This window comes from Oncorhynchus masou, chromosome 32 (genome assembly GCF_036934945.1).
Source record: "Oncorhynchus masou masou isolate Uvic2021 chromosome 32, UVic_Omas_1.1, whole genome shotgun sequence".
NCBI classification, from domain to species: Eukaryota; Metazoa; Chordata; class Actinopteri; order Salmoniformes; family Salmonidae; genus Oncorhynchus; species Oncorhynchus masou.
The window spans coordinates 37676670-37694543 of record NC_088243.1 but is presented as its reverse complement, the minus strand read 5'-3'; the positions used below and the strand labels follow the sequence as shown (position 1 = coordinate 37694543).

Sequence of the window (17874 nt, the reverse complement as noted above, 5' to 3'; positions counted from 1 at the left end):
AGAGTGAGGAGGGGGAGAAAAGTGAGGAGAAGACTGGAGGGAGAAGTGAGGAGGGGGGAGAAAAGAGAGGAGAAGACTGGAGGGAGAAGTGAGGAGGGGGGAGAAAGAGAAGAGAAGAGAGGAGAAGAGCAGAGGGAGGAGGGAGGAGAGAGGAGGAGAGAGGAGGGAGGAGAGAGGAGAAGAGCGGAGGGAGGAGGGAGGAGAGAGGGGAAGAGAGGAGGAGAGAGGAGGGAGGAGAGAGGAGGGAGGAGAGAGGAGAAGAGCGGAGGGAGGAGGGAGGAGAGAGGAGGAACCAGAGGAGAGAGGAGGAGAGAGGAGGGAGGAGAGGAGGATAGAGGAGGAGAGAGGAGAAGAGCGGAGGGATGATGGAGAGAGGAGAGGAGAGGAGAGGAGAGGAGGGAGAAGTGAGGAGGGGGGAGAAAGGAGAGGAGAAGACTGGAGGGAGAAGTGAGGAGGGGGGAGAAAAGAGAGGAGAAGACTGGAGGGAGAAGTGAGGAGGGGGGAGAAAGAGAAGAGAAGAGAGAAGAGCAGAGGGAGGAGGGAGGAGAGAGGAGGAGAGAGGAGGGAGGAGAGAGGAGAAGAGTGGAGGGAGGGAGGAGGGAGGAGAGAGGAGAAGAGAGGAGGAGAGAGGAGGGAGGAGAGAGGAGAGGAGGAGAGAGGAGAAGAGCGGAGGGAGGAGGGAGGAGAGAGGAGGAACCAGAGGAGAGAGGAGGAGAGAGGAGGGAGGAGAGGAGGAGAGAGGAGGAGAGAGGAGGGAGGAGAGAGGAGGGAGGAGGCAGGAGAGGAGGAGAGAGGAGGAGAGGAGGAAAGAGGAGAGAGGAGGGAGGAGAGAGGAGGAGAGCGGAGGGAGGAGCGAGGAGAGAGGAGAAGAGAGGAGAGAGGAGAAGAGAGGAGGGAGGAGTGAGAGAAAAGTGAGGAGAAAACTGGAGGGAGAAGTGAGGAGGGGGGAGAAAAGAGAGGACAAGACTGGAGGGAGAAGTGAGGAGGAGGGAGAAAGAGAAGAGAAGAGAGGAGAAGAGCAGAGGAAGGAGGGGGGAGAGAGGAGGAGAGAGGAGGGAGGAGAGAGGAGGAGAGAGGAGAGATGTGGAGAGAGGAGGGAGGAGAGAGGAGAAGAGCAGAGGGAGGAGAGAGGAGAAGAGAGGAGAGAGGAGGAGAGAGGAGAGAGGAGGAGAGAGGAGGAGAGAGGAGAAGAGCGGAGGGATGATGGAGAGAGGAGAGGAGAGGAGGGAGAAGTGAGGAGGGGGGAGAAAAGAGAGGAGAATACTGGAGGGAGAAGTGAGGAGGGGGGAGAAAAGAGAGGAGAAGACTGGAGGGAGAAGTGAGGAGGGGGGAGAAAGAGAAGAGAAGAGAGGAGAAGAGCAGAGGGAGGAGGGAGGTGAGAGGAGGAGAGAGGAGGAGGAGAGAGGAGAAGATCGGAGGGAGGAGGGAGGAGAGAGGAGAAGAGAGGAGGAGAGAGGAGGGAGGAGAGAGGAGGGAGGAGAGGAGGAGAGAGGAGAAGAGCGGAGGGAGGAGAGAGGAGGAACCAGAGGAGAGAGGAGGAGAGAGGAGGGAGGAGAGGAGGAGAGAGGAGGAGAGAGGAGAAGAGCGGAGGGATGATGGAGAGAGGAGAGGAGAGGAGGGAGAAGTGAGGAGGGGGAGAAAAGTGAGGAGAAGACTGGAGGGAGAAGTGAGGAGGGGGGAGAAAAGAGAGGAGAAGACTGGAGGGAGAAGTGAGGAGGGGGAGAAAGAGAAGAGAAGAGAGGAGAAGAGCAGAGGGAGGAGGGAGGTGAGAGGAGGAGAGAGGAGGGAGGAGAGAGGAGAAGATCGGAGGGAGGAGGGAGGAGAGAGGAGAAGAGAGGAGGAGAGAGGAGGGAGGAGAGAGGAGGGAGGAGAGAGAGGAGAGAGGAGAAGAGCGGAGGGAGGAGAGCGGAGGAACGAGAGGAGAGAGGCGGGAGGAGAGGAGGAGAGAGGAGAAGAGCGGAGGGAGGATGGAGTAGAGAGGAGAAGAGAGGAGGGAGGAGACGAGGAGAGAGGAGGAGAGAGGAGGAGAGAGGAGGGAAGAGAGAGGAGAAAAGCGGAGGGAGGAGCGAGGAGAGAGGAGGAGAGAGGAGAAGAGAGGAGGAGAGAGGAGGGAGGAGGGAGGAGAGAGGAGAGAGGAGAGGAGGAGAGAGGAGAAGAGCGGAGGGAGGAGGGAGGAGAGAGGAGAGAGGAGGGAGGAGAGAGGAGAGAGGAGAAGAGGGGAGGGAGGATGGAGGAGAGAGGGGAAGGCAGGAGAGGAGGCAGGAGAGGAGGAGAGAAGAGAGAGGAGAGGAGGAGAGGAGGAAAGGGGAGAGAGGAGGGAGGAGAGAGGAGGAGAGCGGAGGGAGGAGCGAGAAGAGAGGAGAGAGGAGAAGAGAGGAGGGAGGAGTGAGAGAAAAGTGAGGAGAAAACTGGAGGGAGAAGTGAGGAGGGGGGAGAAAAGAGAGGACAAGACTGGAGGGAGAAGTGAGGAGGAGGGAGAAAGAGAAGAGAAGAGAGGAGAAGTGCAGAGGAAGGAGGGAGGAGAGAGGAGGAGAGAGGAGAGAGGAGGAGAGAGGAGGAGAGAGGAGAGAGGAGGAGAGAGGAGGGAGGAGGAGAGAGGAGAAGAGCGGAGGAAGGAGGGAGGAGAGAGGAGAGAGGAGAGGAGGGAGGGAGGGAGGAGGAGAGAGGAGGAGAGAGGAGGGAGGAGAAGAGGCGAGAAGAGAAGGGTGGAGGGAGGAGGGAGGAGAAGAGAGGAGGGAGGAGACAGGAGAAGAGCGGAGGGAGGAGGGAGGAGAGAGGAGAGAGGAGAAGAGAGGAGAGGGGAGGAGAGAGGAGAGAGGAGGGAGGAGAGGAGGAGAGAGGAAAGAGCGGAGAGGAGAGAGGAGGAGGGAGGAGAGGAAGTGAGAGGAGGAGAGAGGAGAGCAGAGGGAGGAGAGAGGAAGGAGGAGAGAGGAGGGAGGAGAGGAGGAGAGCAGAGGGAGGAGGGAGGAGAGAGGAAGGAGGAGAGAGGAGGGAGGAGAGGAGGACAGAGGAGAGATGAGAGAGGAGGGAGGAGTAGAGAGGAGGAGAGAGGAGAGAGGAGGAGAGAGGAGAAGAGAGGAGGGAGGAGAGGAGGAAAGAGGAGAAGAGTGGAGGGGTGGAAGGAGACTGACGGTAAGGAGATGGCTGGAAGGAGACAGAGGGTGAGGAGAGGGCTGGTAGGAGACAGACGGTAAGGAGAGGGGTGGAAGGAAGGAGACAGAAGTCGAGGAGAGGGGTGGAAGGAAGGAGACAGAAGGAGAGGAGAGGGGTGGAAGGAAGGAGACAGAAGGAGAGGAGAGGGGTGGAAGGAAGGAGACAGAAGGTGAGGAGAGGGGTGGAAGGAAACAGAAGGAGAGGAGAGGGGTGGAAGGAAGGAGACAGAAGGTGAGGAGAGGGGTAGAAGGAAGGAGACAGAAGGTGAGGAGAGGGGTGGAAGGAGACAGAAGGAGAGGAGAGGGGTGGAAGGAGACAGGAGATGAGAGGGGTGGAAGGAAGGAGACAGAAGGAGAGGGGTGGAAGGAGACAGAAGGTGAGGAGAGGGGTGGAAGGAAGGAAGGAGACAGAAGGAGAGGAGAGGGGTGGAAGGAGACAGAAGGAGAGGAGACAGGAAAAGACAGAAGTAAATCAGGAAAGAGGGGTGGAGGGAAATGGGACCATGGTATGGATCGAAGTCTGACTCAGACAGTCACGACAGCCCTATGAATCTAAACCCCAGATTATGACTGCCCTCTCCTCCTCTCTCCTGCGTGATGTTATAACTAAAGGCTGGGAGCTGGGTGTAGCAGCTACTCTGAGAGCCACATACTAGATGAATAAATGATTGACAATAAGAACACACCTCTGTAGACTGTACATCAAACAAAACGATTCAGTCTGGGAATCCCCTACTAATGGTTACGAATTGACTTTCAATTTGCGGATCGTAGTAAATGTCATCTATTAAAAGATTATTTCGCTCCTCCTGTTGTCTGTATCGGCATAAGACGGTGCCACAAAGTTCACACTGGCACATGATTTAGTACGCATGGCTTAGTGTGTGTGTGTGTGTGTGTGTGTGTGTGTGTGTGTGTGTGTGTGTGTGTGTGTGTGTGTGTGTGTGTGCAAGCATGACTGTTGCATCACTTCATACTGTGTGAGATCACATCACTGAGATTCTGCCTGAAACCTTTTTGGCATGAACCTGTGACCTTTTCATAGATTCTTCATGGTTCTTGGCCGGGTTGTGTGTGTGGCCTTGGCGGGGTAAGGGGTCCATTCTGTTCCCGTCCTGTCTAGGATCCAGTTACAGCATGTGTCCTCACGGTTTGTTTCCAAAAAGCACCGTTCACATTACTGAACACACACCAAGTCAGTCTAACAGGGTTGGATATGTTTCCTCATGCCACTGCAATATTTCTGTATTTCTATTGGTTGGTTCAAGTCAGATGTCAATAAGGTGTTATGTGATTGGCTATGCTTGCAGCTAGGGGGAGATTGAGAACGTCAATTCTTCCCTGTTTGATATTGACATGAAAGCGATGGGTCACGTTCTGAAATAGTGCTTTCTATTTACATATTTACAATGTGTACGAGTCCACTATTTACATATTTACAATGTGTACGAGTCCACTATTTACATATTTACAATGTGTACGAGTCCACTATTTACATATTTACAATGTGTACGAGTCCACTATTTACATATTTACAATGTGTACGAGTCCACTATTTACATATTTACAATATGTACGAGTCCACTATTTACATTTCCTGATATAGGAAGTTGTACACATTGTAAATACGTAAATAAAATGCACTATTTCAGAAAGTGACCCACCGCTTGCACACACACACACACACACACACACACACATCTATATATAGATATATATTATTTGCATGTTAAAGAATGAATCACGAATCTACAGCCTTCAGCATACTGTTGTCCTGCACCTCTAATGTGTTTCCTTGTGTCTTTCATCAGAATAAACACCAATCAACTGGGACCGCTGGCTGTACAGTCCTTTCTTTAAAAACACAACGCCAGAGAGTTAAGAAGTACGATCACGTTACATCAATTCACTTGGCTACTTCTTCTACTCTCTCTCTCTCTCTCTCTCTCTCTCTCTCTCTCTCTCACTCTCTCTCTCTCGCACTCTCTCTCTCTTTAGGTTTTGTGCTGAGTGACATTCAGCATATGTTGTCCTGTGAACAATATGGGTGCTGTTTCTAGCCATGGTTATATGTGTGTGTGTGTGTGTGTGTGTGTGTGTGTGTGTGTCACACGGTACGTACCAGTGTGTTCTCTGTCTCCTTGACGAAGAAGGCTTCTCCGTTCTCCCCCAGCTTCATTTGTAGACTCACAGGCTCTCCATTGATCTCTATGTCCACCTGATACACAGAGGAAACCAGCCATCACTATAGCTCTCTATCCCACTCTATCGCACTCTCTCTCTTTCCTCCGCTCTACCCTCAATCACTTCCTTTCCTCCGCTCTACCCTCAATCACTTCCTTTCCTCCGCTCTACCCTCAATCACTTCCTTTCCTCCGCTCTACCCTCAATCACTTCCTTCCCTCTGCTCTACATTTAATGTCTCTCTGTATTCCTACATCCCCATCTCCACTTCCCCATCCCCATCTAAAAAACGTTCTCTGTTTCCCGGCATTTATCTGCCTCTCCAACCATCTCTCCCGTCCAACTCTCCTTCTTTAAATTTTTTTTTAATTTATCCATTTTCTTCTTTCTCTCATCCTCCTATTTCTCTGGTAACTTCCATATCAAACTGGGCCAGGAGGACCCCCTCCCTCCCTCTTGCCAGTACTGTTAACACCCATCACTCTCTATTACCGTATGTCCTCTGCCCCAGTGCCCCTTTACCCAGATTCTCCCCCCCCCCCCCATTCCCTTGTCCTCTCACCACTTTCTCACGGGAGCGCAGCACGCCCATCTTGCCGAAGCGGACGTGGAAGGGCGAGCACTGCAGGGTGCCGTCGGGCTGCCGTACCACGATGACATCGATGCAGCCTGACAGGGTGGCCGGGTTTAGGCCCCGGTACAGCTCCTTCACCTGCACAAACACCTGGCCCGCCAACTGGCCCACGTAGTTCATGGTCTGAGACTGAGGGAGGGTGAGAGGGTGGAGGGGGAGAGAGGAAGAGGGAAATACATCAAATCTCTCATTCTTGATGATCCTGTCGAGTAATAGCATGATATACCAGAGTGCCGTGAATGCCTTGGGAAATTTGGCTGGATCAGCTGGATTATGTTCCCCCGACCCTCTGACTGTGATTCACATTCCACTCTGACCCACCATCCTCATTCCCCTCACATCAGGTCATTATAAGGCTTTTTACTGATGCGTTTATCACAATAATGCTGAAAAGCAACCAACCGTGTCTCAAAAGCCCTCTGCCGAGTCCCACGGCCCTGTGCAGAAGATGCAGCAGAATGGAGCTGGAGTTGCATTGTAATGGAAAGCTATATTCAGCAGACAACTCTGACTAAACCGAGGCTGTATGGCTGAAGGTGCTTGAGATCCTAACTCCTCCCCTCCAAATAAACACAATGACGTTCTCATTGAAACACGTGCCTACACTCTGCATATCACACACTGACACACACAGACACGCACAGACACGCACTGACACGCACAGACACGCACTTACACGCACTGACACGCACCGACACGCACAGACGCGCACAGACACGCACAGTCACGCACAGACACTTGGAGCACAGTGCCCTCCGCTGCACTGGCATCTGAAAGGGGATTAATCAGCATGCCAGTGTCTCAGTCACAGGCAGGCAGCAACACTAATGTCCTCGAATTACCAACAGGGCCCTGGGGAGGGAGAGGAAACCGTTTCACCGGAGGCCCAATGTGAACGAAGTTAGGATTCAGACCTAATTATTCATGTAGGATAGACAAAAGGCGCTTCGCTAACAGGGCAAAAGACAGAGACAACGTGTTCTGTAGAAGTCTTGACCACACACCTACAATTATTTGGGTGCAAATCTCCCTTTGACATGTGTGCATGGTTTACGTGGAAGTCAGAGTTAAAGACGCACTCCGGGATCTTAAGCACAACAAATGTGTAACAAAGTACAAATTGGATTCGTAACATATCGTACCAATTGCAAAAGGGAGAACGACATCTCACGAAACAGTGAGTTTACTTTGTTGGCTGTAAACTCTGTTCTTATTATCCCGACACAGTTTCTGCTGAGTGGAGTCTAGCACGCGCACACACACGTGCCTTCTGGACAGATGGCTTAATATCCTGTCAGCTCTCCTGACCGATGATCATTATTTCGTAACACCTCTCAATTACCAGGCTCTCAGAGAGGGCTATCTATCGAATAGACTCGACAGACATCATCAACCACAGAGAGACAGACCTACTAAGTGTTTACTTCATGCCTGGGCACCTGATAGTCTATGTTCAAGGACGAATAGAACAGGCAAAGTTAGATGTTGGAGAACAGATATTTTGAGGTAAAGTATAGCTGCTTGGATCTATGAATCCTGTTTTTCACATTGTTGTCATTTTCTGAAAACGTTTTTGTATTAGCTTCTGAAACTAACAGATCTAATCTTTGCACTCGATCAAACAGTAAATCCTTGACTAAGATACCCTAAACAGTACTCAAACAATGGAAGCATAAGGTCTCACTCTCCTCCCCTCCCCCCACACACACACACGCGCGTCTCTCTCCCTCAGTGTGACAACTGACAAGACTCCCCCTAAAATGATGTTTTTATTGTCACATACACCAGATAGGGGCAGTGAAATGTGTTGTTTTACAGGGTTAGGGCACAAGGGCACATTTTTCACCTTGTAGGATCAGGTATTCAAACTAGCAACCTTTCGATTACTGGCCCAAAACTCTAAACGCTGGACTACCTGCCGCACTATACCCAGTATCAGTGGCATTTCAGGACAATTACCTGATTACCCAACCCCCACTCCCCACACGTTCTGCCATCCCCACTAATAGAAAAACAGACCATGTGTTAACAGGGGAACTCATTCAGCTCAAGAGTTTCCTCCACTTCCCCCTCAAGGACATGAACCTGCTTCCTGGTTTCCAACCAATCAAAAGACACACAGTATTGGCCCAGGGTATATCCCACAGTAAAATAAACTACACTCACAATTAGAGGTCGACCGATTAATCGGAATGGCCGGTTAATTAGGGCCGATTTCAAGTTTTCATAACAATCGGAAATCGGTATTTTTGGACACCGATTTGGCCGATTAGTTGTTTTTTTTACACCTTTTATTTAATCTTTATTTAACTAGGCAAGTCAGTTAAGATCACATTATTATTTTCAATGACGGCCTAAGAACGGTGGGTTAACTGCCTAGTTCAGGGGCAGAACGACAGATTTTCACTTTGTCAGCTCGGGGGATTCAATCTTGCAGCCTTACAGTTAACTAGTCCAACGCTCTAATCACCTGCCTCTCATTGCACTCCACGAGGAGACTGCCTGTTATGCAAATGCAGTAAGTCAAGGTAAGTTGCTAGCTAGCATAAGACTTATCTTATAAAAAACAATCAATCAATCATAATCACTAGTTAACTACACATGGTTGATGATATTACTAGCTTATCTAGCGTGTCCTGCATTGCATATAATCAATGCGGTGCGTATCGTTGCTCCAACGTGTACCTAACCATGAACATCAATGCCTTTCTTAAAATCAATACACAGAAGTATATATTTTTAAACCTGCATATTTAGCTGAAAGAAATCCAAGTTAGCAGGCAAATATTAACCAGGTGAAATTGTGTCACTTCTCTTGCGTTCATTGCATGCAGAGTCAGTGTATATGCAACAGTTTGGGCCGCTTGCCAGAATTTTACGTAATTATGACATAACATTGAAGGTTGTGCAATGTAACAGGAATATTTAGACTAATGGATGCCACCTAAAATACAGAACGGTCTATGATTTGATAGAGCAGTCTGACTGAGCGGTGGTAGGCAGCAGCAGGCACGTAAGCATTCATTCAAACAGCACTTTCATGCGTTTTGCCAGCAGCTCTTCATTGTGCGTCAAGCATTGCGCTGTTTATGACTTAAAGCCTATCAACTCCTGAGATGAGGCTGGTGTAACCGATGTCAAATGGCTAGCTAGTTAGCGGGGTGCACGCTAATAGCATTTCAAATGTCACTCGCTCTGAGACTTGGAGTGGTTGTTCCCCTTGCTCTGCATGGGTAACGCTGCTTCGAGGGTGGCTGTTGTCGATGTGTTCCTGGTTTGAGCCCAGGTAGGGGCGAGGAGAGGGACGGAAGCTATACTGTTACACTGGCAATACTAAAGGGCCTATAAGAACATCCAATAGTTAAAGGTTAATGAAATACAAATGATATAGAGAGAAATAGTCCTATAATTCCTATAATAACTACAACCTTTCTTACATGGCACATATGGCACTTTTACTTTCTTATCTAACACTTTGTTTTTGCATAATTTAAACCAAATTGAACATGTTTCATTATTTATTTGAGGCCAAATTGATTTTATTGATGTATTAGATTAAGTTAAAATAAGTGTTCATTCAGTATTGTTGTAATTGTCATTATTACAAATAAAAAAATAAAAATTGGCCGATTAATCGCTATTGGCTTTTTTTAGTCCTCCAATAATTGGTATTGGTATCGGCGTTGAAAAATCATAATCGGTCGACCTCTACTCACAATACAATGTCAGTTCTGGGTAGAAGTACAAGCACATAGGATCAACTCATACCTTATGCAAATCATGAGGGTGAAGGATCTTATTTATATACAGTGGTGGAAAAAGTACTCAATTGACATTGACTTGAGTAAAAGTAAAAAAATAGCTTAATAGAAAATGACTCAAGTAAAAGTGAAAGTCACCCAGTAAAAATACCACTTGAGTAAAAGTCTAAAAGTATTTGGTTTTAAATATACTTAAGTATCAAAAGTAAATGTATAAATTATTTCAAATTCCTTATATTAAGCAAACCAGACAATGTTTGTTCTTGTTTTTTTAATTCACAGAATTTGACAAATTTCCTGTCCTGCTAAGCATTAAAAATGTAATGAATACTTTTGGGTGTCAGGGAAAATGTATGGAGTAAAAAGTACAGTATTTTCTTTAGGAATGTAGTGAAGCAAAAGAAAAAGCTGTCAAAAATATAAATAGTAAAGTACAGATATAAAAAATATATATAGGTAAGTAGTACTTTAAAGTAGGCCTATTTTTAATTTAAGGAAAACTATTTTTGTTCATTAGTCCACTGTTGATACAGTCCCAAACTGTTTTCCTGTCAAGTTTTCTAGATATTACATTTTAAAGAAGCAAATTGCCACATCATCATGATAATGCAACATTATTTTTCCTTTAAGTACTTTACTCCTAGTGGTTAACGTGTTGGGCCAGTAACCGAACGGCTGCCGGATCGAATCCTCGAGCTGACAAGGTAAACATCTGTCGTTCTGCCCATGAACAAGGCAGTTAACCCACTGTTCCCCCGGAGCCGAAGACGTGGATTGCGATTAAGGCAGCCCCCACGCACCTCTCTGATTCAGAGGGGCTGGGTTAAAGGTGGAAGACGCATTTCAGTTGAATGCATTCAGTTGTACAACTGACGAGGTATCCCACTTCCCTTCGCCACTGAGTAGAAGTCATGTGACTTCCCATCCAAAGCAGTCTGGCAGTCAAGGTTTCTAAATAAAATGGCCATGAACTGGGTAGAGAACATATTCAGGTGGCCCATGTTTGTCCAACACTGGTCCTCATCAACCTACAGTATTTAAAATATGTTTACAAATATATTCTAGGTTAATTGCGAGATATGCTGATGCATAACACAGCTACTGCAGCAGTCGACAAGCATGACCTAACACAAACAGCTGTTTATATAAAACACCCCGGACACAGAATCCTTCACATTCCGCCCAGTTTAGAATGCGTAAATAACAACTTTGGGGAAATGAGCCGTTGTTTATGACCATAGCCTATTTCAATCTCCATTGCATCAACGCAATTATGAACATAAGTGTAGTCTGTAGGTTATATGAAGCGGTCCTTGCCATAACGCCTGGCAATTGATTCATATAAAAAAAGGGAAACGAGGCTAATAATAACTCATGCAGAGATGATCTGGGTGCAGCTATCTGTCGATAAGAAATTACACCGAAACTAGAAGAATATCATATGGATAAATAGCCTAGGATTCACAATCGCATTCATACGTACATTATTGACGACGAATAGTCGGTTCAAAGTGTTTTAGCCATTCAAATGTCTTCCGCTGTGTCGGTAAATCTGCGTTTCTTATTCCAATTCAACTATTACATTGTAATAGCGAACGGAACCTTTCCGTCATTTGATCTTCCGCTTGGCCGTGTGCTAAAGCCCGGTGCAGATACTCCTCTTGTCACTGGAGAGAAAAACAACCCTCCCTATACTCGGCTGGTGACGTAGCACGGCGTAAAACCCTCCATGGGAACCAATGGTAGAACCCCGCAGCAGCCCACACATAACAGTACTGGCCCACGAGCTACAGAGTAACACGTGTATTGGACAGTGTCGTTAAATCTCAGATCAGTAGGCTAACCCATATAGGCTATAATTTCTTCAGTTGAAGAGGTGAATTGACATATTTTCAGAACGTTAAAAGCGAGGTAGGGAAGAGGGGGGTGTAGTCCGGTTGGCAGACTAAAAGTCATTGTGTAATGTCCTCCACAGATGTAAGAAGATATTCATATCAGTGTAAATATCACCAGGGTTACGGAGAATACAGCTGTTGGTGAGGTGACTCCTTCATCCAATAGCAAAGCTTCTTTGCTTACCTACTATGTCTTGTCAGCAATGAAATGATATAACCTGTGACAGAAGCCAGCCTGTATATATGGCTGCATGCCTGGCAGGGTTGGGTAGGTTACTTTCTAAATGTAATCTGTTACAGTTACTAGTTACCTGTCCAAAATTGTAAATCAATAACATCATTTCTCGATCAGCCAAACTCAGTAACGTAATCTATTTACTTTCCGATACTTTTGGATTACTTTCCCCACCACGCCTTTCTGATGTGGTCTCTGACTTGTGGTCAGACTTGCTCAGGTGGAACAAACTTAAACCTGCGCCGATTGTCAACGCTGAATTGAATGTCATTGAGAAAGCAGAAAGGTGTCATAATGTATTTTTTGCAAAACATCCTTTCTGAATTTAAAAGTAATCCAAGAAGTAATCCTCTAGTCTTTCAAAAGTATCTGTTATCCGTTTACAATATTTCTGCTAGTAACGTAACTGATTACAGATACAGGTTTTTGTTGTAATCATTTACTCCCCGAACCCTGATGCCTGGCAATGCATCCATTGACCTGTCACCAACTACGCAAATAAACACTTTTCTATAGAATCCAACAGGCCTATAGGTGAGAATTCCCAGAAATGCAATACATAGCAATAAAGTGTTTACAATGGGAACTAGGACTGGGCAGGGCAGGCCAAGTGGCATATTTACAGTAGCTGTAATGACAGTACTTCAAGCCAGGGGCCGTGCCTCTTTTCCTTTCTTCTACTCATGAAGTGACACACTGAAAAAGCACCTGTACTCAGGCAGGGCCTGGTTTGTTGCAGGTGCCGATGGGCTCTACGGGGCGGCAGAGCGAGAGTAAGAAGTGGCTAAAAAGACGACGAGGGTGGAAGAGCCCTGAAGCTTGTTTCAATGAGCAATGTGATTTAGTAGATACAGCCATAACTTGTGCGAGTCCTCAAGGAAACTCTGGTGACTAAAGTTGCAAGTACCGGCACAGGGACATGCTTGAGTGTACCTCAAAAACCACACATGCACTCTGGCATTCACACACACCCCTGCACGCACGCGCGCACACACACAGACACACGAGAAGGAGTGAGTGAGTATGTAAACTGTACATTTTTTGTTCCCATAGCAATTGTTCCTTTCTCAGTATACAAATCCAGCCAACAACAAAACTGAAGTAATTTGTCTTTCTAAAAACATTAACATTGGCATGCAACTGTTTTGGCGTACTCTTGGCGTGCCCCACCTTGATTTCAGACACAGATTGATTTATGCACTCGGAGTATCAAGTCCTCATCCTGTCCAAACACAGCAAGCTACGTTGTTGTTGCTCAGAATTCCAAGAACACGCCAGAATTCCACTCATTATGACATGACAGCACGTCTTCCCTCTTCCCTGAGTAACCCTGGGCATTGTGAGTGCTGGGCTGCCAGAGGGGAAATAAGGCTCTGGGCCCGGTTACATAAAGCATCTTAAGTTCATTTCCCTCTCATCTTTCCCTTGAAGTTTCCTTAACTTTAAGTCAGTCGCACAAAACATTTTAAGGTGAATTTCCTCCTGACATTAAGTAAAAATGTTAAGGGTGTCCATGAGGTCCCTTAAAAGTGCTTCATTTTGTATGGATATCAATGTAAATAACATTTGTGGAGGTGAATGTTGCTTTCCTCTGACCTGGTTTCAAAAGGAAAACATCCACTAGCTAGCTAGCTACTTAGCTAGACAATGGAAGGTGCACAACCCATGGCTAGAAAGCTGCTGGCTAGCTAGCTCAGGCAGGCCACCAGTGATACAAGTCAGCTTTCGACATCCATCCGTGTCTGAGGATGTCCGGAAATTACATGGAAACCAGCCACTAGGGGCATCAGGGAGCGCTGTTGCCTTCAAGTAGGTTTCGGTTTTGCTAGAGCATTGTGGATGGGGAATGGGCATAAGCCTCTGATCACAAAGGTTGCATATTCAAATTCAGCGATAGAAAGTTGTTTTTAATATTTTAGATTTAAGCCTATCCCAAGCCATTACCCTTACCTTAACCATTGGAGTTAATGCCTAACCTTTTTAATTTGTATTTGTTTTATTTCACCTTTATTTAACCAGGTAGGCTAGTTGAGAACACGTTCTCATTTACAACTGCGACCTGGCCAATATAAAGCAAAGCAGTTCGACACATACAACAACACAGAGTTACAAATGGAATAAACAAACATACAGTCAATAATACAGTAGGGAAAAAAGTATATATACATTGTGTGCAAATGAGGTAAGATAAGGGAGGTAAGGCAATAAATAGGCCATGGTGGCGAAGTAATTACAACACACCAATTAAACACTGTAATGGTAGATGTCCAGAAGATGAATGTGCAAGTAGAGGTACTGGGGTGCAAAGGAGCAAGATAAATAAATACAGTATGGGGATGAGGTAGTTGGATGGGCTATTTACAGATGGGCTATGTACAGGTGCAGTGATCTGTGAGCTGCTCTGACAGCTGGTGCTTAAAGCTAGTGAGGGAGATATGAGTCTCCAGCTTCAGTGATTTTTGCAGTTCGTTCCAGTCATTGGCAGCAGAGAACTGGAAGGAGAGGCGGTCTAAGGAGGAATTGGCTTTGGGGGTGACCAGTGAGATATACCTGCTGGAGCGCGTGCTACGGGTAGGTGCTGCTATGGTGACCAGTGAGCTGAGATAAGGCGGGGCTTTACCTAGCAAAGACTACGATGACCTGAAGGCAGTGGGTTTGGCGACGAGTATGAAGCGAGGGCCAACCAGCGAGAGCGTACAAGTAAGGCAGTGGTAGGTAGTATATGGGGCTTTGGTGACAAAACGGATGGCACTGTGATAGACTGCATCCAATTTGTTGAGGAGAGTGTTGGAGGCTATTTTGTAAATGACATCGCCAAATTCGAGGATCGGTAGGATGGTACGTTTTACGAGGGTATGTTTGGCAGCATAAGTGAAAGATGCTTTCCTGCGAAATAGGAAGCCAATTCTAGATTTAATTTTGACTTGGAGATGTTTAATATGAGTCTGGAAGGGGAGTTTACAGTCTAACCAGACACCTATGTATTTGTAGTTGTCCACTTATTCCAAGTCAGATCCGTCCAGAGTAGTGATGCTGGATGGGCGGGCAGGTGCGGGCAGCGATCGGTTGAAGAGCATGCATTTAGTTTTACTTGCATTTAAGAGCAGTTGGAGGCCACGGAAGGAGAGTTGTATTGCATTGAAGCTCGTCTGGAGGTTAGTTAAGACAGTAGCCAAAGAAGGGACAGAAGTATACAGAATGGTGTCGTCTGCGTAGAGGTGGATCAGAGAATCACCAGCAGCAAGAGCAACATCATTGATGTATACAGAGAAGAGAGTCGGCCCGAGAATTGAACCCTGTGGTACCCCCATAGAGACTGCCAGAGGTCAGACACAGCAGGCCCTCCGATTTGACACACTGAACTATATCAGAGAAGAAGTTGGTGAACCAGGCGAGGCAATCGATGGAGAGAAACCAAGGCTGTTGAGTCTGCCGATAAGAATATGGTGATTGACAGAGTCGAAAGCCTTGGACAGGTTGATGAATACGGCTGCACAGTATTGTCTCTTATCGATGGCGGTTATGATATCGTTTAGGACCTTGAGCGGGGCTGAGGTGCACCCATGATCAGCTCTGAAACCAGATTTCATAGCGGAGAAGGTACGGTAGGATTTGAAATGGTCGGTAATCTGTTTGTTATCTTGGCTTTCGAAGACCTTAGAAGGGCAGGGTAGGAGAGTTATAGGTCCGTAGCAGTTTGGGTCTAGAGGGTCCCCCCCTTTGAAGAGGGGGATGACCGCGGTTGCTTTCCAATCTTTGGAAATCTCAGACGATACAAAAGAGAGGTTGAACAGGATAGTAATAGAGGTTGCAACAATTTCGGCAGATAATTTTAGAAAGGGAGGGTCCAGTTTGTCTAGCCCGGCCGATTTGTAGGGTTCCAGATTTTGCAGCTTTCAGATCATCAGCTATTTGGATTTGGGTGAAGGAGAAATGGGGGAGGCTTGGGTTGTGAGGGGTGCGGGGCTGTTGACCGGGGTAGGTGTAGCCAGGTGGAAAGCATGGCCAGCCGTAGAAAAATGCTTATTGAAATTCTCAATTATAGTGGATTTATCGGTGGTGATAGTGTTTCCTAGCCTCAGTGCAGTGGGCAGCTGGGAGGAGGTGCTCTTATTCTCCATGGACTTTACAGTGTCCCAGAACTTTTTGGAGTTTGTGCTACAGGATGCAAATTCCTGCTTGAAAAAGCTAGCCTTAGCTTTCCTAACTGCCTGTGTATATTGGTTCCTAACTTAAGAATTCTGAGTTAATTGCTCAATTTATCCCTAACCTAAAAAGTTCATAGTTAAAACTTCTTCAGGATCGGTGTCCCGTCCATGGGACGGTTGAGCTAACGTAGACTAATGTGATTAGCATGAGGTTGCAAGAAACAAAAAAAATTCCCAGGACAGACATATTTCATACAGGCAGAAAGCTTAAATTCTTGTTAATCTAACTGCACCGTCCAATTTACAGCAGCTATTAGAGTGAAATAATACCATGCTATTGTTTGAGGAGGGTGCACAGTTATGAACTTGAAAATCTATGAATAAACTAATTAGGCATATTTGGGCAGTCTTGATACAAGATTTTGAATAGATATGCAATACTTCACTGGATCAATCTAAAACTTTGCACATACAGTGCTGCCATCTAGTGGCCAAAGTCTAAATTGCGCATGGGCTAGAATTATTCATTATGACTTTTCTCTTGCATTTCAAAGATGATGATACAAAAAAATGTTTTTTTTTTCTTTGTATTATCTTCAACAAGATCTAATGTGTTATATTCTCCAACCTTCCTTTCACATATCCACAAATGTCAAAGTGTTTCCTTTCAAATAGTATCAAGAATATGCATATCCTTGCTTCAGGGCCTGAGCTTCAGGCAGTTAGATCTGGGTATGCCATTTTAGGCCAAATTCAAAAAATGTCCGATCATTTTAATGCATAAACTTAACCTTAAAACACTTTGAAATTTGACGTCTGGAAAACATGGGTGAACGTCTAATTCTGACGTGAGACTGTGAGAGCTTGTAGCGCTAGCTACATCCACTGTGAATTAGCTTGAAATGCTAGAAAGTAATAGAAACAAAAAAATAAACTAAAAGAAACACGTTTTACTATTTTCCGTGTCAATTTCTTTCTCCTGTCTTGAATGTAGAATTTCTACATTTCGACCTCCCCAAATAAATGTGCTCTCTTTGATTAGAAATTCAGTCAGTGAATCAGGTCGTCTACATTGTGACCAGGGACTCTTTCGACCACAGGTCCTTCAAATTACCGTAAAACCCTTAAAAGACGCCCTTAGCCAAGGAAATGTTTGAGGGGCTCTATGCAACACCCTTAAACAATTCCCATAGCTAAGGGAAAACTATTCCTTAAGGTAAAAAAAAAAATACTTAAGGAAAATACTCACAGAAGTAGTAGCAGTTTCTGCAGGAATTGGGGCCCAATGTAAAGGATAACTCAGGGGTGAGCTGTGTGTGTGCACGTGCTTGCATGTGTGTGTGCATGCAGCCCCTGTCTCCCGATTACGAAACAGCCATTTATTACAAAACAGCCAACAGTAATTTATCTGGCATCAAAAGAGCCCTGCGGGACATGAGTTGGAACAGAATACACATGTGCAGTGTTTCTAGGAACTGTTAGAATGGTTGGTCATTGTGTGATAGCCAAGAGGGAGGAGAATCTAATGTCCCCGGGCCTCCCCAGAATGCGTATATGACTCCTGAGGGAGGTATAGGATAGATAGGGGTCAGGTAAGGGGTTAGGGTCAAATAGGGAGAGCAGCTCTGACTGAGAGACTCTTAGTTGTGCTTTTAACATTCAACTAACGGATCCAACTAATTGACCACTAGAAAGAGCTTTTGAGAGTTCAAACAGCTTTTCCACACAAAATAGAGCTGTACTTCACATGACAATGTTTTCAAATATGGCTTATACAATTGTGTTAAGAGCTATTTACAAATCAACCTAACCATTTGACTGTTGTTGTTGTGATTGTTGACCCAGCACAGTATGTGTGTTTAAAC

General features: G+C 46.2%; 1 protein-coding gene across 3 annotated transcripts in view; it reads right to left on the bottom strand.

Annotated features, from left to right (window-relative positions):
* The window catches only part of LOC135526034 (phosphatidate phosphatase LPIN1-like), a 43402-nt gene extending 26071 nt beyond the window's left edge, over positions 1-17331 (bottom strand). For 2 of the 3 annotated variants that reach the window (XM_064954062.1, XM_064954064.1), the window contains exons 1-3: positions 11215-11412; positions 5899-6099; positions 5275-5370 (exon numbers count right to left, since the gene is read on the bottom strand). In XM_064954062.1, coding sequence (XP_064810134.1) covers positions 5275-5370; positions 5899-6090 — 288 coding nt within the window. In that variant the 5' untranslated portion in view covers positions 6091-6099; positions 11215-11412. Of the gene's footprint in view, positions 1-5274; positions 5371-5898; positions 6100-11214; positions 11413-17258 lie in introns of those variants that run through there. The other variant, XM_064954063.1, reaches the window with a different exon arrangement.
* Between the last annotated feature and the right edge of the window lie 543 nt (positions 17332-17874).